Source organism: Tauraco erythrolophus, chromosome 21 (genome assembly GCF_009769465.1).
Source record: "Tauraco erythrolophus isolate bTauEry1 chromosome 21, bTauEry1.pri, whole genome shotgun sequence".
Classification (NCBI taxonomy): domain Eukaryota; kingdom Metazoa; phylum Chordata; class Aves; order Musophagiformes; family Musophagidae; genus Tauraco; species Tauraco erythrolophus.
The window spans coordinates 5829992-5853051 of NC_141485.1; the positions used below are offsets into that span (position 1 = coordinate 5829992).

Here is a 23060-nt window from a genome sequence, read left to right on the forward strand (position 1 = left end):
TGAAGGAGTCTGCATTCCTGCCTCCCAGTTATTTGCTCTTTAGGACGCTGCGTAAAATTAACAAGTTGTAAAAGTTGATTGAAGGCGGCGGTGGGTGTGACAGCGATTTGCTGAGCCGCGGCAGAGCCGCGTGTGGAGCAGCGGGGCCGGCGCTGGGTGCAGAGGGGCTGCCCCCCACCCCCCCCAGCTCCAGGCGTGCCTCTGACCCAAAGCGAGACCGTGGCTGGTTTCTGGTGGTGTCACCCCACCAGGGCCAGGTGCACATGTCGCCCCCGGGCACAGCGCTCGCAGCTCTCGGAATCCTTTCCCTCCCCTTAAATCTCCTGGAGGACTCGGGCTGATGTTGGGGCCATGTCTCCTTCGGGCCAGGGCCTGGCCACCCCATAGAGACAGGACAGGAGAACTGTCCTCCTCGTGTTAAAGAGCGGCACGCGGCACTTGGAGAAGCTTTTCTGTTCAGCTTGTTTTATCTCGGGGTGAATATACAGCCAAGGCCGTAGAGGGGATCAGCCCAGAGCTGGGCTCAGACCTCATTAGACTTGCGAACCCCTCATTATACCTGGGGACCCCTCATTAGACCTGAGGATCCTGCTGACCGCTGGCAGGAGGTGACACACACCATGGTCCTGGTGGCACTGGCGCTGCAAAGTGCCTTTGAAAATCCAACAGCTGGTACAGTTAACGCACAGCCCAGTGGGTCTCTACAGGCGGTTGGTGCGTGTTAATGTGTGTCCTGCTGTGTCTTACTCAATGATTAGTATGTTGATGTCTGACCCGTGAATTAGCAGTCGGAGCAGCTAATGAGCCTCGTCAGCGTGTGCCCTCGCAGCCGCCAGCCCGGTGGGTGGCTGGTGCTGGGAGCTGGTTAAGCCTGTCCGATGCAGCAGATTAGAAACCTCTCGTGTCCTGGTCTGATGAAATCAGGTTGGCCACTGGGGCTGCTGCAGCCAAAGTCACCTCCGCCCCGCGCCCGGTCCGCAGCCACGTGTCCCCGAGAGGCACCGCAGTGGCGAGGGGCTTGGCGATGCCTGGGTCGCTCGCGCCTCTGGGGAACTGAGGCCGGGTCACAGCCAGGGGCACCAGACCACTTCAGCAATTCTCAGTTTCGGTTTTCCTTTGAGAGCGGCTGCGTGCGTGTCAGGCCTATTTTAATCGCCAGCGATGACTCGGAGCCAGGCTTTCGGTTCCTGCTGTCTCACTGCGCGGTCGGAGGGGGAAGGGTGCGCAAGGCGGCCCTGTTCCCCGCCGGGGTTGGGGTATCTGCTGCCGCATCACCAAATGCATCAACACGATGTCATTTCATACTTGACTGTTCCTTTGGGAAGGTCAGGCACGACTCCCAGCGTCCTCACCGTGCTCTGCTCCGGCAGTGAGGAATCGCCGCGTGAGCTGGCAAGCGCCTTTGCGGCCATCCCCGCCGCCCCGGGCATCCTGGCGCTGCCGCGGGCACTCGCGTTTCCACTCCAAAATGGGAAGTTTCTGACAAAAGCGGGTTGCTCTGCGGCACGCAAGGTCCCGCTCCGTTCGAGAGAGACCTGGGTGCCAGTCACAGGTCACTTCTTTCCCAGCATCTCAGAGGCTGGGCTGTCCCGTGGCGGGGCCAGCCTGGCTGCCGGCAACCCGGGGCTCTGCCGCGTCCTCCTCGAGCGGGGCTGCACGTGATGGGGATGTGCAGAGCGTTTGCTCCTTCCCTGTTTTTCGTTCATGTGGGCTGGAAAAATGTGTTCATGAGACGAGTTGCTGTGGCATTATGTCATGGGCCTTCAGTTTGGCTCTTTTCTCCTCAGCAGATGAGCTGAATTTAAGCATCAGGCTCTGCTGGCTTGGCAGGAAATCTGGTGTTTCCTACTTGTTTCTTCTTCAGGGGAGGAAGGGGTGAACCCACCTGCCCTCGTCCCCAGCCTTAGCCATGGGTGAAGTGGGTTCTTCTGCAATATGCCTGATCACTCCCCATCCCGGCGCTCTGACAGCGAGATTTAAGCCTTCGCCCTGCAGAGGTGGCTGCGCTGCAGCTGTGTCAGCGCCCAGCCCTTCGTGCGTACGTGAAAACCTCGTGGGTCCTAAGCTAGATGTGATGGCTTTTGTTTGTAGAGGTGTCTTGAGAAGTTCAATGGGAATGGTGTCGAAATGGGGTGCCCATCTCTTCCCCACCTAGCTGGACAGTTCCTGCGTCTTTTTCTCCGATGCTGCTGCCGTTGGCCACATCCTGGCATCCCACGGGATGTGGGGCTCAACCCCCGGTGCTGCCACAGGCTCATCCCCACAGCTGTGCCAGCGGTGGCGGGTGCTTTGCCCACCCAGTGGCCTGGGCACAAGGAAACTGCAGATTCTGGGACTGGAAAATCCCTGGGCTGAAGTCACCCTGCATGAGTCAGGCCAGGTCTCCGTGGCATTAGCCCGTCGAGCTGGGGATGCAGCGGGCCATGAGGTTTCCACCACTTCCCCCGAGGCCACTGCAGCCCTGAGCTCTCCAGAGGGATGTTTCCCATGACAGCCATTCCTGCTTTGCTCTTGTTCTCTTTCCTTCTGACTTTCCCCTGCGCAGAATCGTTCCTAAAGGAGAGCCAGGAGGATGGAAACGTTCCTGCAGTGACACTTGCCGGGATTGCTCCTGGCTGGATGGCCCAAGCAGCAAAGGACTGTCCTGGGAAAGAGGGTTCCCATTAGCCTGACCTGATCCCGGAGCTGAGCTGCATCACCTTGTCCTTTGCTCATCTCTGTCCCGTAGGACACATTTTTTAGGAGCAGGATCCGTGGTTATGGGCCCTTTGCTCCCTGAAATATTACGTTCTTGCAATCCCCCTGCTCACACCACCGTTCCGCAGCAGCGACTGCCTCCCGGGGGAAGAAAGGGGCTTCTCTTCCCCCTCCGCCTGTCGCTGTAGGTCCAGGGGGGGACGCAGGATCCCAGGGGGTGCAGCTTCAAACGGAGGTGGCCCAGGCTGCTGGTGCACAAGGGCACCTTCCTCGGGCAGTAGCTGGGGTGGGAGGTTGGAGGTCAGAAGAGGGTCAGGTTTTTGACACGCACTACAGCGACATGGTGGTTAAAATTAGCCCGCGGGGAGGAAACTGGCAGCCTTGTGGAAGAGCAGAAGTTTCCTCTCACGGCAGCCTGGTGCAGCAGGGCCACAGGCCGCTGCCAGCCCTCCGCTCGCCGCGGCACGGCCCTGTCCGGGGCACGCACCGCCGCCGGCACGGCAGGGTGACGAGCCGGTCTCCACCAAGTATCGCGGTACCTCCAGCGTTGGTATCACACGGTGCGAGCAGGGGGAGAGCAGGCAGCGGCCCTGGCTGCAGGGCGCCTGCTTGAGTCACCTCTGTGGGCTCCAGTCCTCTCCCCGGCTCCGGAATCCTGGTCCTGGAAGCCTGCAGGGACCCTTTTGGGATGGGGGTCTCGGAGGCTGCTTTGCTCTCTACGAGCGGAACAAAACCATTTTGGTTTGGGAGGCAGGAAGAACTCGGGCATCAGCGTGGACTTTGTCTCTGTAGCGTATAGTGCTTCTAGCCCCCGTTTGCTGACTTTCTCCCTATAAATCTGCTCCTCCCTGGGGGTGACGCCGGTCAGCAGGAAGCACCAGGGTAAAGCTCTGCAGGTGCAGAGCCCCGCTGCGAGGGGACAGGGTCTGAGCCGAGGCCGGTCATGGCGGAAGCGCCGGCAGAGGCTGTGCCGTGCAGGACGGGGCCGCAGAGGCAGCAGGCTCCTGTGCTCTGGAAACTCCATTTGAAAGCCTCATAAATTGGATAATTACCCAAGCTATTGAGTTTCTTTCTGGCCAGATCTGTCAGCCTCCCTGACAGGGCTCCCCAGTTGGTCCATGAGATGGGCCCATGGGATGGGACTGAGGAGGGGCTCGGCTTTTCTCAAATGCCCCCACCCGCCCGCTCTCACACCTGCATCCGTCCCCAAGTTTTGGGGAGGGGGGAATCTGGTGATGGAGCCAAAACGAAACAGTCAGGATAGGCCACATCATTCATCTCTTACACTTCAGCAGGACTTTTCCCCCGTTCGGTGGGGCTGGGCAGGGGGCTGGCTGCCCCTGGGTGCACAGAGAGGCCAGGCCAGGCCACGGATCGGTGCTGGGTGTCCTGACATCGCCTGCCTCCTTTTCCCTGGGGAGAGTGAGCTACGAGGCATGGGCAAACCCCTTCCATCCCTGTTTAGAAGAGCAGAGGCACCCCGCACGTCGCTCTGGTGCTGGGCAGTGCTGCCGGCATCCCGCCAGCCCTTCCAGCCCCGAACGTTTCCCCACGGCCATTGCCCATCCGCCTCCTCTTTGCACTGACTTTGTTTTCCTTTCCCTCTCCCCAACCCCCTCGTCCTCACCCTGTAGGTTATTGCAGCCGACTGCAAGAGGGTCACAGTTCTGAAGTATTTCCTGGAAGCCCTTTGTGGACAAGAAGAGCCTTTGCTGGCATTCAAGGGTGGAAAATATGTGTCAGTGGCACCCGTCCCAGACGCCATGGGAAAGGAAATGGGAAGCCAAGAGGGAAAACAACTGGAAGATCAGGTACTGTGCGGGAAGAGCGCGCCTCGGTGAAGGAAGAATCACCCCTGTGGGGCCCAGCCTCTGCCTGCCCTGCAGCTCCCGCTATTTATAGCCGCCGTAGCCGCGTGTGCGTTTTATGGGGGGAGGCGGGAGGCTGGGGGGTGCACAGCCCTTGTCTCCCGAGCGTGCTCCTCGCATGCCCTTTCCTGCCAGCCCAACCCGCCCGCCTCTATCTCGCGCTCCGCTATGAGTTCCAGATGCTGCTTTTCCGTACCCAAAGCGGGGAGGTGAGGCAGGGGGTGGGGGGGGGGTGAAGCTTTAATAACGTGCAGCACCACGGCCCCGGGAGAGGAGGTGGGCGAGGGGGTGTCAGGGTTCAGCTTCAGGATCAAGTTTATAGCGTGGAGCTCGTTGTGGCGGAGGCCTGAGCTCCAGCCTCCAGCACACGTACAGGAAGAGCTGACATTGGCGCCCCGTCCCTCCCCTGCCTCTCACATCCTGATGTGATTAAGGAATTCAGCTCTTGTTTTTCTGCCCTTGCTTGTTCCTGTAGGCCTTGCTTCGCTCCAGGCTCCGTGTGTGTGTTTAAGGGCCCTGCCAGCCGCTCTGCAGGTTGACTCTTTTCTTCTGTTTAATCTTGCAGTTGGAAAGGCCAGGGAAAGAGGAGAGAGGGGCAGAGGCGTTGGGAGCGGGGAGCTGGGTGGCCCGGCACTGCCCAGGCTCGTTCCGGATCCCCTCCCTGCGCCGGGGCCGGGAGCTGCAGAGCCGAAGGGGGGAATGACCCTGTGCGGGACACGGCACCTCACCCCTGCCGGCACGGGGTGGCCTGTGGCACGTGTCCCCGTGCGCCCCAGGGAGCTGACAGCCAGAGGAGCCCATAGCAAGAACGTGCTCCAGCTGAGCAGGGGACAGATCTCAAGTGATTTTTTCGCACTGGGCTCAGAGCAAAGCCCCAGGTGGCAAAAGACATCTCTGTAAGGGGGCAAACCTGGACCCTTGTCCTCTTCTGGAGAAGGTGCAGGAGGTTTCCAAGCTGACACCACCAAAAGCAAGAGATACAGGGGGTTGTCAGGTTCTGCCCAGTGTCATGATAGGGATGGTCCTGTTCTCCAGAGCACTCCTTTTGGTGGGTCAGTCCCTCCAGTTTCTGCTATGAGCAAACATGGTGTGGAGGATGGCTCCCTCCTGCCCCATCCCCACAGGCTCTGCTCGGCTGTGGGAACCCCTGCATGAGCTCATTGCGCAACCCTGGAGCTTCCTCCTTGGGCTCTGATCGCAAGAGAGCTTCCAGCGTGACCACCGTCAGCCTGGGCAAAGCGGATCCCGACCCACCGCAGCAGATCTGCATCGGACATGTTTTCCCCAAGGCCTGGCGTGCCGCCATCCCTGGGGCAGCATCTCCCCATGCCCTGTGGTCCAGGCTGTACCGGCAGAGGGAAGTGAGCCTGAGGACCCCGTCTTCCTCCTTCCCATGGTTAAAAAGTCACAAGGAGAGAAGAGTACATGGTTCTGTGGCCAGGCAGGAGTGTGGTCTGGGTGCAGTGGTTGAGTATGTGACTGTGCAGTGCTGGGGTTGTTCTAAATTAAGACCACGAGCTCCTGCCCGCGTCTCTCCTGCTGACACGTGCCGTGGCAGCCTGCGCAGGGCAGGGAGTGTAGCGATGCTCTTATCCTTCCGGGGACCCTCTTGTGTAAGATCCGTCCCCTGCAGCCATTTGGGGGTTCAGAGCAGGTCTTTCTACCCGTGTCACATCTGGGAGCTCTTCCCAACCTCATCACTACCTTCAGCTTTTGTGTGGGAAGATCGGTACTGGCAGGGCTTGGGAAGGCCTGTGGTTGCTACACTGGGGAGCAAGGGGGTCTGGGCAGCGGCAGAGCCTGGTTCATGAGCAGCACATGCCTGCAGGCAGCTGCTGGTGGGACACAGATTGAGGAACAGAGTGGGCAGCAGGTCCAGGGACGGGGTTCTGCCCCTCTACTCTGCTCTCCTGAGACCCTCCCTGCAGTACTGCCTTCAGCTCCAGGGTTCCCAACATCAGAAGGACATGGAGTTGTTGGAGTGGGTCCAGAGGAGGAAACGAAGATGATCTGAGGGCTGGAGCACCTCTCCTATGCAGCCAGGCTGAGAAAGTTGGGCTTGTTGAGCCTGGAGAAGAGGAAGCTCCAGGGAGACCTTCTAGCAGCCTTCTAGTACCTAAAGGGGCTACAAGAAAGCTGGAGAGGGGCTTTTGACAAGGGAGTGTAGTGATAGGACAAGGGGCAATAGCTTTAAACTGAAAGAGGGGAGATTTCAATGAGATTTAAGGAAGAAAGTCTTCCCTCTGAGGGTGGTGAGGCACCGGAACAGGTTGCCCAGAGAAGTTGTGGCTGCCCCATCCCTGGAAGTGTTCAAGGCCAGGTTGGATGAGGCCTTGAGCAACCTGATCTAGTGGAAGGTGTCCCTGCCCATGGCAGGGGGCTTGGAAGTAGATGATCTTGAAGGTCCCTTCCAACCCAAACCATTCTATAATTCTATGATTCTATGACCTGTGGTCTCCCCTTTGGGCAGGGAGCCACTGGGGAGAGCAGTGAAGCTGGTGGGGGAACTGGGTTGTGGCTGATCCCCAGCTGGACACCAGCCACCGCTTCCTGCCCTGCTATGTCCCAGAGATTTGGGCGCATAAGGACAGGCCAGCACAGTGCTCACCTGGGGCAGGAACAGCATGGGCCGTTCTGGAACCTCCAGTTCAAGCTGTGCATGCATACTGGGAAGAGTCTGCAGACCTACTGGGGGGAAAGCTGGAGAAGAGTCTCTGGGAGAGGGTTGAAGATGCAACATGGTCCAGAAGCACCTGTGCAGGCAGGAGGTTGGAGAATCAGGTTCAGCTGAGCAAAGAGAAGGTTCCAGGCCAGCACGAGCATGGCAAAGACAGACTGGAAGTAGGATGCGAACGTTAACAGAGGAAGTAATTAACCATTGAAACGACTGACCTGGAGACTCAGTGGGTTCTCCATCATGCGAAGCTTTAACATCAAGATTGAGCGTCTCCTTCTAAAACATCTCTTCCAGCCCAGCTGGAAGTTTTGGGGTGGGTGCAGGCATCTCTCTGGCCTATTCAGAGATCAAAACAGAGCAGGGAAACAGGCTCTTTGGTCTCCTGGGTTCCTGGCTCCGAGTTTCCTGTCAAGACGATGAGCTTACATGCCCAGGCTCGCCTGAGGCAGCAGTGTCCGACCACGTTGTGCAGCCCGGTGCACACAGGTGGGGAGCAGCAGCGTTTGCTCCAAGGGATGTGCAGCCTAAACAGCCGGGCAAAGCGGAAAGACAGGGAAATACCATAGGTTTACAGAACTGAAGCCTATAAAACATTAGTGACTCACCCAAGGCTGTGGGAAATGTTTTCCGACATGAGGAAAAGGGTTTGATTTTAGAACAGAGCCTTAAGCAGGGTTGCCCCTGCCCTGCCTGGTCACTGCCTTCCCTGCCCCGTTACCTCCTGACTCACCCTGTCATTTCCTAGATATTTACTATTTATTTATTTTGCTTCTTTTGGGTGTGTAGAAATAGTCAGTCGCCCGTCATCAAGCGGTGATGGACCATACCTGGCAGGGGTTTGTCTGCTGAAAAGGGGAGAGCAGAACAAGCACGGTCCCTGCCACCAGCATCCCTTCCAATGACTTCTCTCCTGTTTTTTTGTCTTTCTGCGTTTCCTGGAAGAAGGAAGATGATGTGAGGATTGAGGCATTTGAAGATGATTCCGAGGCTGAAGGCAGCGGAGAAGAGATGGACATCAAGGAGCTCAGAGCCAAGAAGCAAGCCCTCACCAGGAAAGTAGCTGAGCAGCAGCGTCGTCAAGACAAGATTCAGGTAGGACTTTGCTTTTGTACGTGGGCTTATCCTGCCTCACTGTGCCGATGGTGCGCAGCCGTTTCCCTGCCACACCTTGGGACCAGTGGCCTCTCGGGATGTCCCATAGCACCTTGAGCGTCCCTGGTGTAGGTGCCCTGTGCTGCCTCTGTGGAACCGAGTAGCGAGCTAAGCTTTGCCTTCGGTGGAAGAGCCAAATTGGTGTTGCTGTCCCCACCCAGCGTAAGACCTGCCCTTCCAGGCCCTGAGATCAGTATTTCAGGGACTCCTGGGACCCTTGTGAGGCCAGACGTAGCTTCTCCATGGAGCTGCCAGCACACCCAGGAGCCCTGGCAGGGGAGTGCTGTAGCCGGTGGCTGTTAGGCAGCGTGTGCCAGGCTCTGAGCTGTCCCCCTGCCCAGGGCAGAGGCTCCGTGGCAGCGAGGCTTGGCGAGAAATCAGCTTTCCTGTGCAGCGGGGCACAGGCAGACAGGGAGAGGGTGGGACGTGAACGGCAGAGCTCATGTGGGAGCCAGCGGCAGGAAAATAGTCTGCGAACGGCTGCTGCGGCCAGAGCGCCGCTTCCAAAGCGTTGCCATCGTTATGGGGACAAACAGACGGGATACAGGTGATCCTGTCCTGGCCCTGGCCTGATCCGAGCACGTTTCCCAGTGGGAGCTGGCGAAGTAAACTGGTTGGACTGGGAGCAGCCGCCTGGCCGTTGCACACTGTTGCTTTAAGATCAGCCTCACACGCATGGCCGCTGGCCGCCTCGCCGCTCGCAACCCCTCTTCCTCCAGCCTCGCAGCCCAGATGAGGATTTCTCAGCAGAGGAAAAATTCTCCCTGGCTCCCCTCCCCCTCACCTCCGCCCTCTCTAATGCCCAGGGCCCTTCACTTCCATAATTCTTCATTTTCCAGCCTTGAACGTAAGCCAGACACATCTGTCTGGCCATATGCGTGAACTCGGCAGTGTGTGCCGAGGTGGTTGTAAAACAGGGCTGCTGAAGGCCCTACTGGGAGAGCGTGCACATGTGTACCCTCCGGCTACTGGCGCCGGGCCCAGAACCACTGCGCTTCGCTTTTCCAAACCCACCCCAACCTTTCAGGTTTGGCCTTTTTTTTCTTTTTTCTCCTTTTTTTTTCCCTTTGAATTTTCGAGCAGTTCGTACGGAGGCGAAGGGTAGAAGTTGCGCCGGGAGGGAGGGGCCGCCCCCGCAAGCGAGTCCATTATTGTTGGCAGGTACCTGGGTCGCATTAATACAAGGAGGAAGAAAGCGGCAGCGAACGAGTGAGAGATTGGAGAGATGGGCTGTAAATTAAAGCGGCCTGAAGCCTTCCAGCCTCCCAGGGTTGTTAAGCGGGAGGTGTAAGTAAATTCCCCACTTCCCACCGCCTTGTACAGACACGGCAAACAGGAACCGCACATGTTCGGGGAGGGCAGCGCGCCGCAGATCCCGGCCCCGGCGATCAGCCCAGCTGCAGCGGGGCCCCCCCGGGATGGCCGCTGCCCATTCTGCAGGGAGAGTGGGGGCTGCTCGATGTTGTCAGGGGCTTTCTCCCCCCGGCGCGCTCCTCCCTTCCTCCCCGGCTGTGCTGGGGCCGATGCTCGCAGGCGGAGAGAGGTCAAAATGAGGGTGTGGGCAGCTTCAGGGGCTGCACAGCTGAGAGCTGAGGTGCAGTTGGAGTCCGAAGGCATGGGGTGGAGGAGAAGAAGTCCTTGGGGCTTCAGTAAAGTCATCCGGCCTGTAGCTCGCTGGGAACAGCCCGGAGCAGAACATGTGTGCTTGCTCCCGTCCTCTCCCTGCCCTGGTACGGACCACGTGGCCGGAGCCGGAGGAGAAGAGGAGCTTGGGTGGAAAGCGCTGCCTCGAGAGGCCAGGCTGGAGCCAGCGCAGCATCCACCCCCTCCACTTTGCCTCCCCTGTGGTCCTTGACCTTTCTGATCTTCTCAAGAGATTTTGCGTTTCCTGGTACCTGGAGATCTTCTGCCCTCCCTGTTACAGCCCGTTTCTCATGTTCACCGCTCACCTTCGGAGTTCACTCATTGACTGCTCTCCGAGTCCCACTCTCATTATCCTGGGGACAAGCCACAGCTCCATGTGTTCATCCAAGCCCAGCAGATGTGGCTTCTATCTCAGAGCAGCTGAGAGCCCCAGCTCTCCACGCGTGGCCATGTGGCAGTACCTGCATGGTGGTGGGGACTCGGGTCCAGAGAGCCCAGGTGCCACCACTGCCTCCCATAGAGCCTGATGGTGCAGGCAATGACCCAGGGCAAAGCCTTCATCTCTTGGACATCCATTTTCTTTCTGTTCCCAAGGGGAGTGCAATGTCGTGGCCTCACCTGGAGTTGTGCTTCTCGCAACTAAATTCACTACCCTCTCCCGGGCAGGCTTTCCTGCACTATCTCCCTGTCTTTGCTGTGCAGCCCAGCCCTGCTGCTGATGGAGATCGTCCACCCAATGCTTGTCCCATGTTCCCTGCTGCTGCTTACCTGCCTGGCATCAGCAGACAGGGCAGCCCTGCAGGTGCTCGTTGTAGCTGCCAACCACAACCAGTGCTGGGGTCACATTTGCACCTCGAGGTGGGATTTGGGCTTCACTGCACTCCTTCGGTCCTTGCCCTGGCTGCGTGTGCACAGGACGGTGGCTGGAGCTGCTGGGAGAACACAGGTCCAGGTAGGGTAGATGGCAGAGGGGGTGGCCCTTGGCCAGCACCGGCTGCAGAGGGAACAGGAGAGCTCAGCTCCGTTCCTCTGCGCGCACTTGGACCCCAAAACCATCACTCTGAGGAGGGGCAGATGGGCCAGAGCGGGACCAGGTCGTAGCCTCTTGTGTCCCTGGGCAGCTCTGGGTGCCAGAAGGCAGCTCTTGGCTGCCTGGCCCTAGGTTATGGCTTGGCTGCTGCTCCCAGGCTCTGCTGCCAGCCTCCCTCTGCCCTCGCCACTCACCCAGGCTGGGATGGAGCCGCCAGCCAGCCCCATGTCCCTCCCAGGTGACGACAGCAGTGATGTGTCAGGGCGAGGTGAAAGACCAGGTGCACCCCTGGGCACTGCCCAGATATTTGGAAAGGTGAGAAGAGGCAGCAGCAGCGCTGCCAAGGTGGACAGCGTCCTCCGGCACGACTGCGTCCTCGGCCAGCGCCGGGTCCTGCCGCGTGCTCCCGGCCGCCCCCGCTGCTTGGCCTGGCCCTTGGTCCATGCTGTTCAGCGTCCCCTGTCCTTTGTGCCGCCGCTGTGTGCTGGGAGCGGTCGAGTTTCCTGACCGGTTGAAAACATCCCACCTGAAACATAACAGGCTCTTCCTCTGGATGCTGCTATTGTTTTGCTCAGCATTACAGAAGCAGCTTAACCGGGGCGGCCGATTATGACATGTCTTCCCAAAATAGCCGCTCTCCTGTCCCTTCTGAGCCCACGGAACGGCCGCCCCCTTAAGATGCAGCCGCTCCTTTGTGGCGGTAGTGTGAGTAAGTGGCTAAATATAGCCGTATCCCATTCACGCTCTCCTCGGCGCGCAGGAACAATGCCGCGGGTGCACACGCGCCGACACGCACCTGCCTGGGAGCGGGTGCCTGCTGGCTGCGGAAGACGCACACCCACCCACGGCGGCTCCGCCACGGCGGCGGCCCCGGTTTGCTACCAGGCACGGGGCACGTTTACTCCTGAGGAAGACGCTGGAGACGAACCTTGGGAGGAGGAAGCCCTCGAGCGGAGACTAGAGAGGCATTGTTCTCGGCCCTGGAAAATCCACCTCTGATCCCCGCAGAGCGTGCGGGGCTGGAAGGGGCAGCAGCGCCAGGCTTCCCTGCAGTTGGAGAGCGGGTCGGGGCAGGAGACGTGGTGGCAGGATGGTGACGGCCCATCCGCCCTGATGGAGCGCCGTGAGTGACCCTTCCCGAAGGTGATGGGGCACTCGGATCTGCAGGGCTTCGGCTCCGAGCCTCTCCATTAGCCTGGTGCCGCAGGCAGAGGAGCTATGGGGTCCGTGTGCGGAGCCTCAGGAGCCAATGTGGAGTCCCCTCCTATGCTGTGCTTGTAGTGAAGACCCTCAGGTCTCCCCTCTGGCACTCCACAGAAAATAGTGCCCGGTGGCCTGGCTCCGGGGGACCTTTCCCTGTCCACACTGGAAGCCCTCAGCTGGGTATCGGCTTCCGGGGAATCCCCCAGGTGATCCCAGCTGATGGATGAGCTGGGAATTTGGGACTGTGTGTACAGGAGTGTCTGATCTCAGTGCTGCCACCAGCTGGGGCAGCCGGAGGAGCCACCTCCGGCTCCAACCCAGCTCCTGGGAGAAGCCCCCGCCACGGCCGGAGCAGCAGGACGGGCAGGGGGCTGCGGGTGGGAGCAGCTCTGACGGCCACAGCGTGCGGTTACAGGAGGTGGGAGAGGGGGAACTGCCTGGCCCTGAAGGGAGCAGGGAACCCCCCGGCCTCAGAAGTCCCCTGCCACGTCCAGCACCAGGGGGTCACTCTGCCACTGAGCCGTGCGGTGGGTTTAACCCCAATAAGACAAGGCTGGAATCTGGCCATCCTAAAGCACTTAGGCAGAGCGAGGCTGTGTCTCTGCAGCTTTAACCGTGCCACTCTCTCCAGGGTCTTCTTCAGCCCCTGGCGGGACACACAGGCCACCGTCTCCCTGTCCTCACATCAGGGAAACTGAGGCACAGTGGGACCGGCAGCTCGTTTCTGGCAGCAGTGGCGGCACAGAAGCTGGGCCCCAGACATGGACATCCTGATCCTCATCCCCACGCTCTCCTTCCTCCCCACGGGAACCGTACCCCACGCACCAGCAGAAGGGTTAACGTGGCTCTCGCCTCCCCAGTTCCCCGCACATGGGCTCCCTTTCATCTCTGGCTCGGGGCCAGCCAGCGTCCGCATGAATCACAGGCCACTCCTTCTCCCCCCCGAAACCCCTTGGCCGGAGGCTTCTGCAGCCTTTTACTCACACAAACAAAAATAAATCTCGCTGCCGGCCTCTGAACTCTGCAAAGGCGAGTTTCCCTCTGGCTCCCCGAGCGGCCCGGAGCTGTGCGCGGGGACTTGGCACGCTCCCCGCCGACCTCGCTCTTTCACTCCCGGCGCATCCTGTGTCCTTCTCTCACCGGGCGGCCCAGCGAGCGGAATGGGACGTGACGGCCGGCACAGGCGTCGCTCGCGGCTGCCAGGAATCGGCTGGGTACAGCCTGCAAAAGCCGCTGGGGCAAATGCCACACACCAGGGTACTGCCCCCCGCCCCACCGCCACCCTCGTGCACCCTCTGGCCGGAGGGGTGGGTGAGCGTCCCACTTGCATCACGCTCCCGAGGTTGTCTGCACGGGCCGGGGCGAGCCCTGGGGTCGGAGAGCCATATTGGGGTGCAGGCGGGGTCCTCTCCTGCTGCCGGTTGATCCCATAGGACTGTCGTCGCCCATCGGAGACCATGTGGTTTTGCCCTCCCCCTTCCTGCAAGTATGGGGCTGTCAACCTCTTTGGCCATTGCACAAGGGACGTGCCACTTCGCTCTGGGTCTCTACGTAGGCCAACGAGGCCCTTCTCCATCTCCCCATGGCAGGTGGAGGTTAGTGGAGCTCAGCAGGGCTGGGTGCCTCCTGGGGACAAGCATCTCCTCCTGCACCCCAAAACCCTGAGGAGAGACCCCCGCGTCATGCCTCACGGCAAGCGGGCAGGGGCAGCACCATGCCGGGATTGTCTCCAGGTTGTACCTGGCTGTAGCTCTTCTCGTGCCACCGGGGAGTGCCAGCACCTCCCTGGGTGCAGGCAGAGCACAGGCAGGGATGGCATCCGGCGCGCGGCTGGCCACAGCATCCATGTCCCCATCAATATGGGGACACTGGTGCCACCTCAGCTGTGCCTGTCAGGACCCGCCACACTCCCTGCTCTGCCCGTCACCCCTCGGGGCCGATGGGAGCTGTGGCCCGGGACCAGCGCTGCCAGAAGGAGGGTGGGAGACACGTGGTGAGGTTCTGGTTGCTGCCTGGAGACACTTGTGGGAGGTGGCAGCATCAAACCGCCTTGATTTAAAGCCAGATGACAACACTTGGAAATGGATTAAAAACCACTTCTTTCCATGGCCACTGCTGGCCCGTGCAGCTCAGCGTTCCAGGGCGCCTCCGAGGCTTTGGCATGATGGCGGGAGGGTTCGGATCCTCAGCCTGGGCAGGGGGAGCTCCCCGTAACGTTGGGCAGAACAGGGTCAGCCATCGCTTCTTGTCCCCAGGGCGTGTCTTGTGGGCGCGAGCCCGGTCTCACAAGGGTTTGCGTGGTGGATGTGTTCCACAGCAGTGCTGCTGTGCTCCGTGGGTGACCGGTTCCTATTAGAGGCAACAAACATCAGCAAGTCCAGGGGAGCTATTTTTAAGCAGAGGAAGCACTAGAATAGCATCCTGAGTTTTTTAAGCCTGTGACTTACTAAAGAGCCCAAGTCCTTCGATAGCGTTTAAAGTAGTATGCGAGCTCCTGGGTCCCATTTTGGCAACTGGCATTGTCCAGAGGTCCAGGTGCAACCCCGGAGAGTTGCTAGTGAAACCCAGCAGACCCTCCCTGTGCAACTGTGAGCTCCTCTGGTCTCCAGCGGGTGCGAAGGGCTCAGCCAAGGACAGTACTGTGAGTTTCCAGGGCTGGAACCCACCTGGTTTCCCAGCTGGATGGGGTCACAAAAGGCAAGACACATGCAGGAGCTGGTGGGATAGTGAGTGAGATACTCAGCTGAGCATCCCTGCCCCACAGACCTCCCCTCTGCCTGCTCGGGGTCCCTGTGTTAGGACACCAGCGGCGGGACTTAAGTGTCCCAAACTGGTTTGTTTTGGGTGTTGTCACCTTGAGCTGTTTCCGTGTGGAGCCCCAGTACCCCTGTCCTCCAGCCCCATTTTCTCCCACTGTTTTCTATCAGGATCAGTCTCTTGGCACCGGCGCAGATAGTCCTGGCAACTGCCAGTCCCGTAAATGGGACAATTTCCAAAAAAACTCCGTTTTCAAGGCTGATCTCAGTTCTCCCCAGAGCCTGGACGGGGCTGTTTGCCTCAGAGAGTCCTCTCTCGGAGGCTTTTGCCATCCCACTCATGTGCTATGCCGTGGACCTGCAAGAGTTGGTAGTTGAGGTGCTTGGTGGGGTGGATGCAGCTTCTTGCTGGTCTCCACACGATGCCCTTGCCGCGGGAGGCATGCGTGCCAGCCAGGCTTATCTTCTGCTGTCAGGGTCCACAGGTCGTAGGGCTGACGTCCTACTTACTCATCATGTGTCCTTCTCCTCCAGGCCGTGCTGAAAGACCAGAGCGAAATGAGGCAGATGGAGGTGGAGATCAGACCCGTCTTCCTGGTCCCAGACACCAACGGTTTCATCGACCACCTCGGCAGCTTGGTAACGCTGCTGGACTGCAGGAAGTTCATCCTGGTGGTGCCCCTAATCGGTGAGTAGGGCCAGTGCTATGGCGGGGGCGTCCCCTCTCTCCCGGCGCGGGCTGTCCCTCTGTGCCAGCTACCTCTCTCCGTGCCCCATGTGCCCGCATTGCCTGTGTGGTCTGGAGCCGGTCGGCTTGTGGCACGGGGCTGGCTTCTGTCCTGCCTTGCCTCCTCCCAGCCGTGGTCAGCGTTCCTTCAGCCTGCATCGCTCTTCTCCCTTCCTGCCAGCTTTCTGCCCACGATGCTCAGTGAAATCCTCTCCTCCTGGTGCATTTGGGGGTGGCAGGGGCTGGGAGAGGCAGGCGGGTGTTAAATGGGATTTAGAGGGAATTTTGGAGGGAGCAAGGAGGAGGGATTGTTAAACAACCAGAGCAGATAGCTTATCCCAGCTGAGCTGGAGCTTAGGCAGCCTGAGCAAATGGCCGGCCTGTGTCTCAGCGTCTCGGAGCTGCTCAAGCCCAGCCCTTCTTTTTATCCTTATAAAGCTCGCAGTAAAACAGCAAGCTGGTTCCCGTTATTGGTAAACACTCACCCTGGCAGATAACGGCTGTGCTGCTGGGTGGTCTCCCAGGGTGGCGGGAGGATTTGGTTAGATGCCTTTGCTCTGATTGTTTGATCATGCTCCGAGCTGGAGGTACCGTTCCTCTGGCCAGTGTCACTCTGGCGCCCAGTGCGTCCCGGTGCCAGCCTGGCGTTCCGAGGATCCCTGAGGGCAGCAGGAGAGGCCAAGCGGGGCTGAGCCTCGCAGAGCCCACAGCCTGCCCGAGGAGGCCAGGGCCAGCTCTGCCCGCTGGGCATCTCCAGTGTCCAGGCAGCGAGGTGTACGCTCCTGCCGACCTCCTGGCCTGGGGCACACAGGGTGCCCGCCCTCCAAGCCGTTTTGGGGCTTCCTTCTCGACACCTGGTGTCCAGCAGACAGCTCTGCCTGCCCCAGAGCCAACATCCAGCTTCCTCCCTTCGCCATGGGGTGAAGAGCCTGGCACAGGAGGGATTCCTGGGAACCCCTGGGTGGGGGAGCAGGGCGGGAGCAGGGCTGGCTGCCTGCCCCACTCAGCTCGGGAGCTGCCAAGGAACTCAGTGGCTTGGCACTGCAGAGCCAGGGCTTCGAGTGGAAGTGAAGGGCTGGAAGCCGGCAGCACCAATGGGGCCTGGGCAGCCCTGGGGGCTGCAGAACCCATTAACACCGCAGAGAAACCAGGACCTGCCCTGGAGCCATGGCCCTGCCTTCTGGTGTGCTCCTGTGGTCAACGTGAGGCTTCTCCATCCCAACCCCAGCCAAGGGCAGCAGATACAGGAGAGCTGAAAACCCTGGTCCTGTCCCTGCCCGAGATGCTGCTGCCCTCAACCTGTGAAAGGAGCCCGGAAAGGAGCTCCCAAAAGGATCAGTGCCCGTCGTACAGGGGATGGAGTAACTCATCTCCCACCGCCTACCACGAGCCCGCCTGAAGCACCCTGTGCCACCGGCTCCCTGTCCACGCCAGGAGTTGGTCAAATTCCCCCTCATCCCCCAGGAAAGCCGTCAGTGCTGAGACCCGGGTGCGGGCAGGGGGAACCAGTCCCCCGGGGTAAGTTGGGGGCCCGTGACTGCTGGGGGCAGAGGTCTTGGTGCCAGACTGGAGATTTGCACGGTGCCCTTCCCTCGGTGCAGGGCACTCCTCCCCACTCTTCCCGGGATGCAGCAAGGGGTTAAGCGCGCGGCTTCGCGTTGGGTTTGTTTCTCTTGCTCTTTAACCTGCTCCGTGCTCCTTGAGGCTGACCCCGCCATGGAGAAGCCAGGCCTGGTGCAGAAGCACAAACAAGCCTCCCCTTTGAAGCCTGTTTAGCTTGGAAGCAGGAAGGCGGATTTCGGGAGGGAATACCAGCTTTTCCTGTTTGATGTTCCGTTCTTGCACGGCTCCCCCCACCCCGGGCCCAGCCGTGCATTGTGTGGAAATGGCAGCATCAGGTCGGTAGCAAGAAGAGTCGCCGGCCAGCGAAGAGCAAAGCAGCTCCATGCAGCTTTAATTTGAATACCCAGACAGTGAGTGCCAGTCTCACCATGGAACAGAGCGATCACGCAGGCTCCCCGGGCAGTGATTCACAGCACTGGGGAGAGGCCTCAGACCCCAAGCTCTTTCCCCGAACCCCCAAGGAATGCATAGTTCCCACTTGAACTCAGGACTTGGCTCCAGGCTCGGAAACAATCTCCAGAAACGAAGCCACGGCTAAAACACACACTGTGCGCGCGGAGGCTCCCTCGCACACACGTGCACACCAGCTCTCTCACACGCACGCGCGCTCGCTCTGCAATGGAGCAGCTCTTCCAGCAGCCCCAGTGCCGGAGGGTGGGTCCCTCTTGGGGCTTTACTGGGGTCCCTCGAGCTTCCGCTGGGCTCGGGGGGCCGCAGTGGCTGGGTATCCTGGCTGCTTGGCAGCAGTACAGGAGGGTCTAAGGCTTGATGGGCTCCAGTGAAGGCAAACACGCTGGGAATCTGCCTGATCCCAGGCTCAGGCTCATCTCGAGCAGCATGTGTCAGGACAGATGTGCGAACCCAGATGGGTGAGGTGTTGGAGAGCGTGCCCTCTGCCATGAGCCTGGGGCTGCAGCTTCAGGTGGGGAAAATAGGGCCGGGATTTGCGCAGGAAACGGTGCTGGAGTGGGAACCGCCTACTCCCACGCATGACCCGGTTCCCACCTGTAGCCCTGCGGCAGAGGGCGGCAGCTTTTCGTGTCTGGAAGTGAGTACCGGGAGCGAGGAGACGCGGAGGCAGGCAGTGCGGTGTGAGGCAGGCGGCATGGTGCTGCTGGCTGTCGCTGTGCTCCGAGGGCGGAGCGGGCTGCAGGAGGCTGTGTATTTCCAACACCCTCGGGCACCGAGGTGCCCTCCCAGCGTTTCGCAGAGCAGAGCGAGATGCCCTTAGGGAGCATTACTTGCCCCTGCGAGGTGCCTGCGCTCTCGGGCTGAGCCAGGTGACCCACGGAGGTGGGAGGCAGCAAAGCTTTTCCAGACTTGCAGCCAAGTCCAGGAGTGCAGGGACACTGTGGCAGCTGAACCTGATTTCCTGAGCCAGCTCCCGGTGCCCTGGCCCCAAGGCCTTGGCAGCTTGCGTGCTCCAGCAGCAGGTCATGGGAGCACCTTGTCCCACAGTAACTGTACCTCCTCTTCCTGTTTGAAGTGATAAACGAGCTGGACGGCCTGGCCAAGGGCCCGGAGATGGAGCACCGGGCCGCAGTCTATGCCCGCCAAGTGCAGGAGAGAGCCAGGAAGTCCATCGAGTTCCTGGAGGAGCGATTCGAGAGCCGGGACAACTGCTTGAGGGCTCTGACCAGCCGAGGCAACGAGCTGGAGTCCATCTCCTTCCGCAGCGAAGACACCACTGGCCAGCAGGTAAGGGACATCCCGGCCCCGGGAGGACGGGACGCAGAGGTAGTGATGCCCATTGTTGGAGCCTCCTTGGGGGAAATGAGGGACCCTGGGCTCTGCGAGCGCTGGGCAGGGGGCAGCTCTGTCCCCACCTTTGCATGCTCCTGTGGGCTGCACGTGTTTTGGCTCCAAGCAGCCCTGCTCTCCGCTGAGCTGTGGCAGCGTCTCAAGGGCAGTGCAGATATCAGGGTGGTGGGGTTGCAGGGTTTTTTTTTCCTGCCGGGGGTACCGTTGCCCTTTTCTTCCAGGGAAACAATGATGACCTGATCCTGTCCTGCTGCCTCCACTATTGCAATGACAAGGCCAAGGATTTCATGCCTTCCAACAAAGGTAGGACATCCTCACGTCCGCCTTGTCTCTTCTCTATTTCATCCCACGGACCCTTCTCATTGCTCTTTCCTGGCCCCTGGAGCCGATCCCTCCCGCGTTTTGCCTCTTTTGACACCAAGGTGCCACCTCTTGCCTCCGGTCAGCCCCAGGCTGTGACCCTCTCACGTGTTGCCAAACGCTCTCCTCACTGTGCCAGGGACGCCCCAGCCTGTGCGAAACCCACCGTAAATGTCCACAGAGCCCTTTCATGGTGCCAGCACTGGTGACGAAGGGCCAGAACGAGCCTTCTCCCCACAAGCCTCAGCGCCTCTTGGCCATGGCACTTTTCCCTCCAGATGCCCCGTTGGCATCGGCCATGCATGCCGGGAGCAGACAGCCCCCGGGCTGTTGCCAGGGCGGTGGGGATGGGAATCGCATCAGCAGCTGCCCAAGAAATCAACCCGCATTTGTCAGCGTGAATTCTTAGCAGCTTAACTTGTCAGATTCACAGAGAAACCGTCACCAAATGTTTATGTGCAAATGATGCTGAATTTTGAAATCATGTGGATTATGGGGAATGGGGCCTGACAAGCTGACAGCCTCTGGTTTGTAACAAGGAGGCGCGTCACCAGCGCGGAGCAGAGGATGTTTATTGTTACACATTTCTTAAAGTGTCCGCGCAAAACCCTCCGATCCCGCTTTCGGCAGCCTTCGGCCCCAGGCATGCCCTCCCACCGAGCCCCCGCTCCTCTTCCTCCTGGCACGGGCCGGCTGGGGCATTTGCCCCACCATCCTCAGCCCCGACACCGTGACCATAGCCCGCGTTCCTGGCCACCTCCCCTTCCCCTCGTCCTGCCGCTCCCTGCGCAGCCAATCTGGGCCCATGTTGGGCTCCCATAAACTCTGTTTTTTTCCATTCCCGTCCTGGCTCGGAGGCACTGTGTTTCCTGTGCTCATAGGAACAGTACTCTGGTCACAGGACCCAGCTGCTTACACATACCCATATGCTTCCCCTGCTTCGCACACACGTAAGCGTGGCTCCCACATCCCAGCCCGGCGCGTTGCGTGCGGGGCAGCTCATCCATCTGGGGGCAAGATCCCTTCGGTTATTTCTCAGGCTTCAACTTTCTTGGGCTGTCTGAGCCCCAGCCAGAAACGCCTCGGTGTCGCTGGCGACTCCAAAAAGCTTCGCAAAAAAATTAAGGGGTGGTTTTAGATCTTATAATGAGATCACCAGAATAATAGCACCAGCTTCCTGCTGGAGCCAGGGTCGCGCGCTGTCTTCCTGGCCTGGGTCAGGCAGAGGGACCTCCTCTTCCCTGCCTGCGGCATGGCGCACCGCGCCATGCGGGCAGCAGGCAGCGTGGGACCCTGGTGCTGCTCACCAGCCTTCCCGGCCCCAGGGCTGCAGGCAGAGATCACAAATCACCCCCCAGCCAGCGCAGGGAGGGTTGGAGAAGGCGGCCTTTGAGATGAAGCGTCGTCTCTGAGCGTCACTGGGAAGCCTTGGCAGGGAGCAAGGAGCTGGGAGTGCTGCCGGGGTGCTGGGTGGCCCTGCCATGCCTCGGGACACAGCACCCAGGGAGGGTGAGGGGTGGGCACAGTGTGGGGGCCAGTGGGATGCGGGACGGGTGCAAGGGCAGGAGCAGAGTGGGGAGGTCTTGAGCTTCACGTCGCGCTCGGTCTCGTTGCAGACGATCCCATCCGTTTGCTCAGGGAAGTGGTTTTGCTGACGGACGACCGGAACCTGAGAGTCAAAGCGTTGACCCGCAACGTGCCGGTGCGGGACATCCCCACCTTCCTCAAGTGGGCCCAGGAGGGCTGAGGGAGCCGACGGTCCCTGAGCGAGTCACGCAGCCTGTTACCTGGTGGGAGACCGGCTCCAGCGGCAGCCCTCGCCACGCGCCGCCACCGCCTTCCAGCCCACCACGAACAATAAACGCCGCGTCTCCAACCCACCCCAGAATGGCCGTGCTGTGATGGGCCCCCGACCCTGAGGGCAGACCAGCTGAGAAGGTCATTGCTGTGGATGGTTCACGCGGAGGCTGGACCATTGAAGGTCCCACTAGCCTTTGGGCCGTGCCAGAGCGGAGCTGGCGAGCCCCGCTGGCTAGGGAAGCTTTGGGTGAGGCCATGCCGGATCGCCAGCCTGTTGCTTGGTTTGCTTGGTTGCAGAGAGCTCGAGTCACGAGTCGGTGGCTCTTTGGGTTTGTAGGCTGCGGAGGGCGGAGACCAGGGACACGCCAGTGCACACTTCGGGATTGCTTAGTCCTGCTCGTGCCCCTCGGAGAGGCTGTGGACTTCCAGGGCAGGTTCCCTCCTGCCCCATCTGTTTGTCCCGTGCGGCCCAGGCAGCCCCTCCAGCCCCTTCCCTGCCTCACGCCCGCCCCACGCAGTGGGTGCTGCTTGCGGAGGTGCCTGTCGTCTCCTGGTGCGGGCTTTGCCTGTTGAGTTTCATTTCAGATTTCAGTATAGGTTAGTTGTCAGCTGTGTGTCCTGCCTGCTTTGCTGAGGGGGGGGAGGCTTTGAACACCCCCAGTTCCTCCCGCAGCTGCTTTCTGTTCTGCTCCCCTGCCCACTCCAGCCATTACCTGCCCCTTCCCTCACCCCAAACCCCTTAGTCCCACCCCACTGCCTTAGGCACATTTTCAACCTAAGACTCAGCACGACGCTAACAAATCCTCTGAGTCCCCAAGGACCCCAGGACGAGCTGTCTCACAGACCCCATGTGTCCTCGCATCACAATGGGCTCCTCTTGCCTGTGGGATTCAGTTTTTGCCCACAGCCACAGGGCTGGAGCGAGCCAGGGCAGCGCCCGGACCCCTGCCACTTGCCTGGCTCGGAGGGGCCCCTCTCCAGTTGCCCATTGGCCACGGAGGGAGCCTTGAAGGGACCCTGCTGCCTCGTCACTGCATCATCCCGCACCGGGAGCCGGCGCAGGGTCAGGGTTTGCTGAGCCCCCTCCACTCTCGTCCCACCACCAAGTCCCCCTTCCCCAGCCCAGTTACACGCCAGATACAGAAGCTTAAGAGCGAGCGTGAACCTGCAAACACGGAGCTCTGCCCAGTCCTAGTCCTACAAGCAGAGGGTGGGAGTGACCCCGAGGCCATCCCCAGGCCCCGCTGGGGCACCGCAGTCGTGGGAGGGAAGCACCAAAGGTGGCAGAGGAAGCAGTAGGACGGAGCCCAGCATCTTCCTTCCCTGCGTGGGCGGCTCGGACCCAGCGTGTGCATCAGGAAGCCCGGCGTTACCCCCGTGCCGGCCGCCTGGCCACCAGCATCGGAGTCATGGCAGTGCCCAGCTGCTGCGGAGCTGCACAACACAGCGACGAAGACGAGCAGGTTTGTGCTCGCTAACCTGTGCCATACGAGTGCCCGGCCTCGGCACCACGCAGGGCGGCTGCCGGCGAAGGAGGGTCTGTGCAGCGGGACGGAGCCTGTTCGACAGACACTTTGGGGTGCACGCGCCCGCTCCCAGCGCACGGAGCCGTCACTTGCGGCTGAGCCCAGCCAGGGCCACGGCACACGCAGCCCCCACGCCCCGGTCCGGTGCCCACAGCCGCACCGGCTGCGAGCAGCACGTAGACTTTGCCTTCTCCTCCACACCGGGTGTGTTTAAATGTTTGTTTTCTTGCGGAGCT

At 60.5% G+C, this 23060-nt stretch overlaps 1 protein-coding gene across 5 annotated transcripts in view; it reads left to right on the forward strand.

The window, feature by feature from the left end:
* Nucleotides 1-22857, forward strand: part of SMG6 (SMG6 nonsense mediated mRNA decay factor) — a 114988-nt gene extending 92131 nt beyond the window's left edge. For 3 of the 5 annotated variants that reach the window (XM_086624589.1, XM_086624591.1, XM_086624593.1), the window contains 6 exons: nt 4332-4508; nt 8185-8334; nt 15562-15715; nt 18864-19075; nt 19360-19441; nt 21115-22857. In XM_086624589.1, coding sequence (XP_086480715.1) covers nt 4332-4508; nt 8185-8334; nt 15562-15715; nt 18864-19075; nt 19360-19441; nt 21115-21245 — 906 coding nt within the window. In that variant the 3' untranslated portion in view covers nt 21246-22857. The remainder of the gene's footprint in view (nt 1-4331; nt 4509-8184; nt 8335-15561; nt 15716-18863; nt 19076-19359; nt 19442-21114) is intronic. The other 2 variants (XM_086624590.1, XM_086624592.1) reach the window with 1 other exon arrangement.
* The last annotated feature ends 203 nt before the right edge of the window (nt 22858-23060 follow it).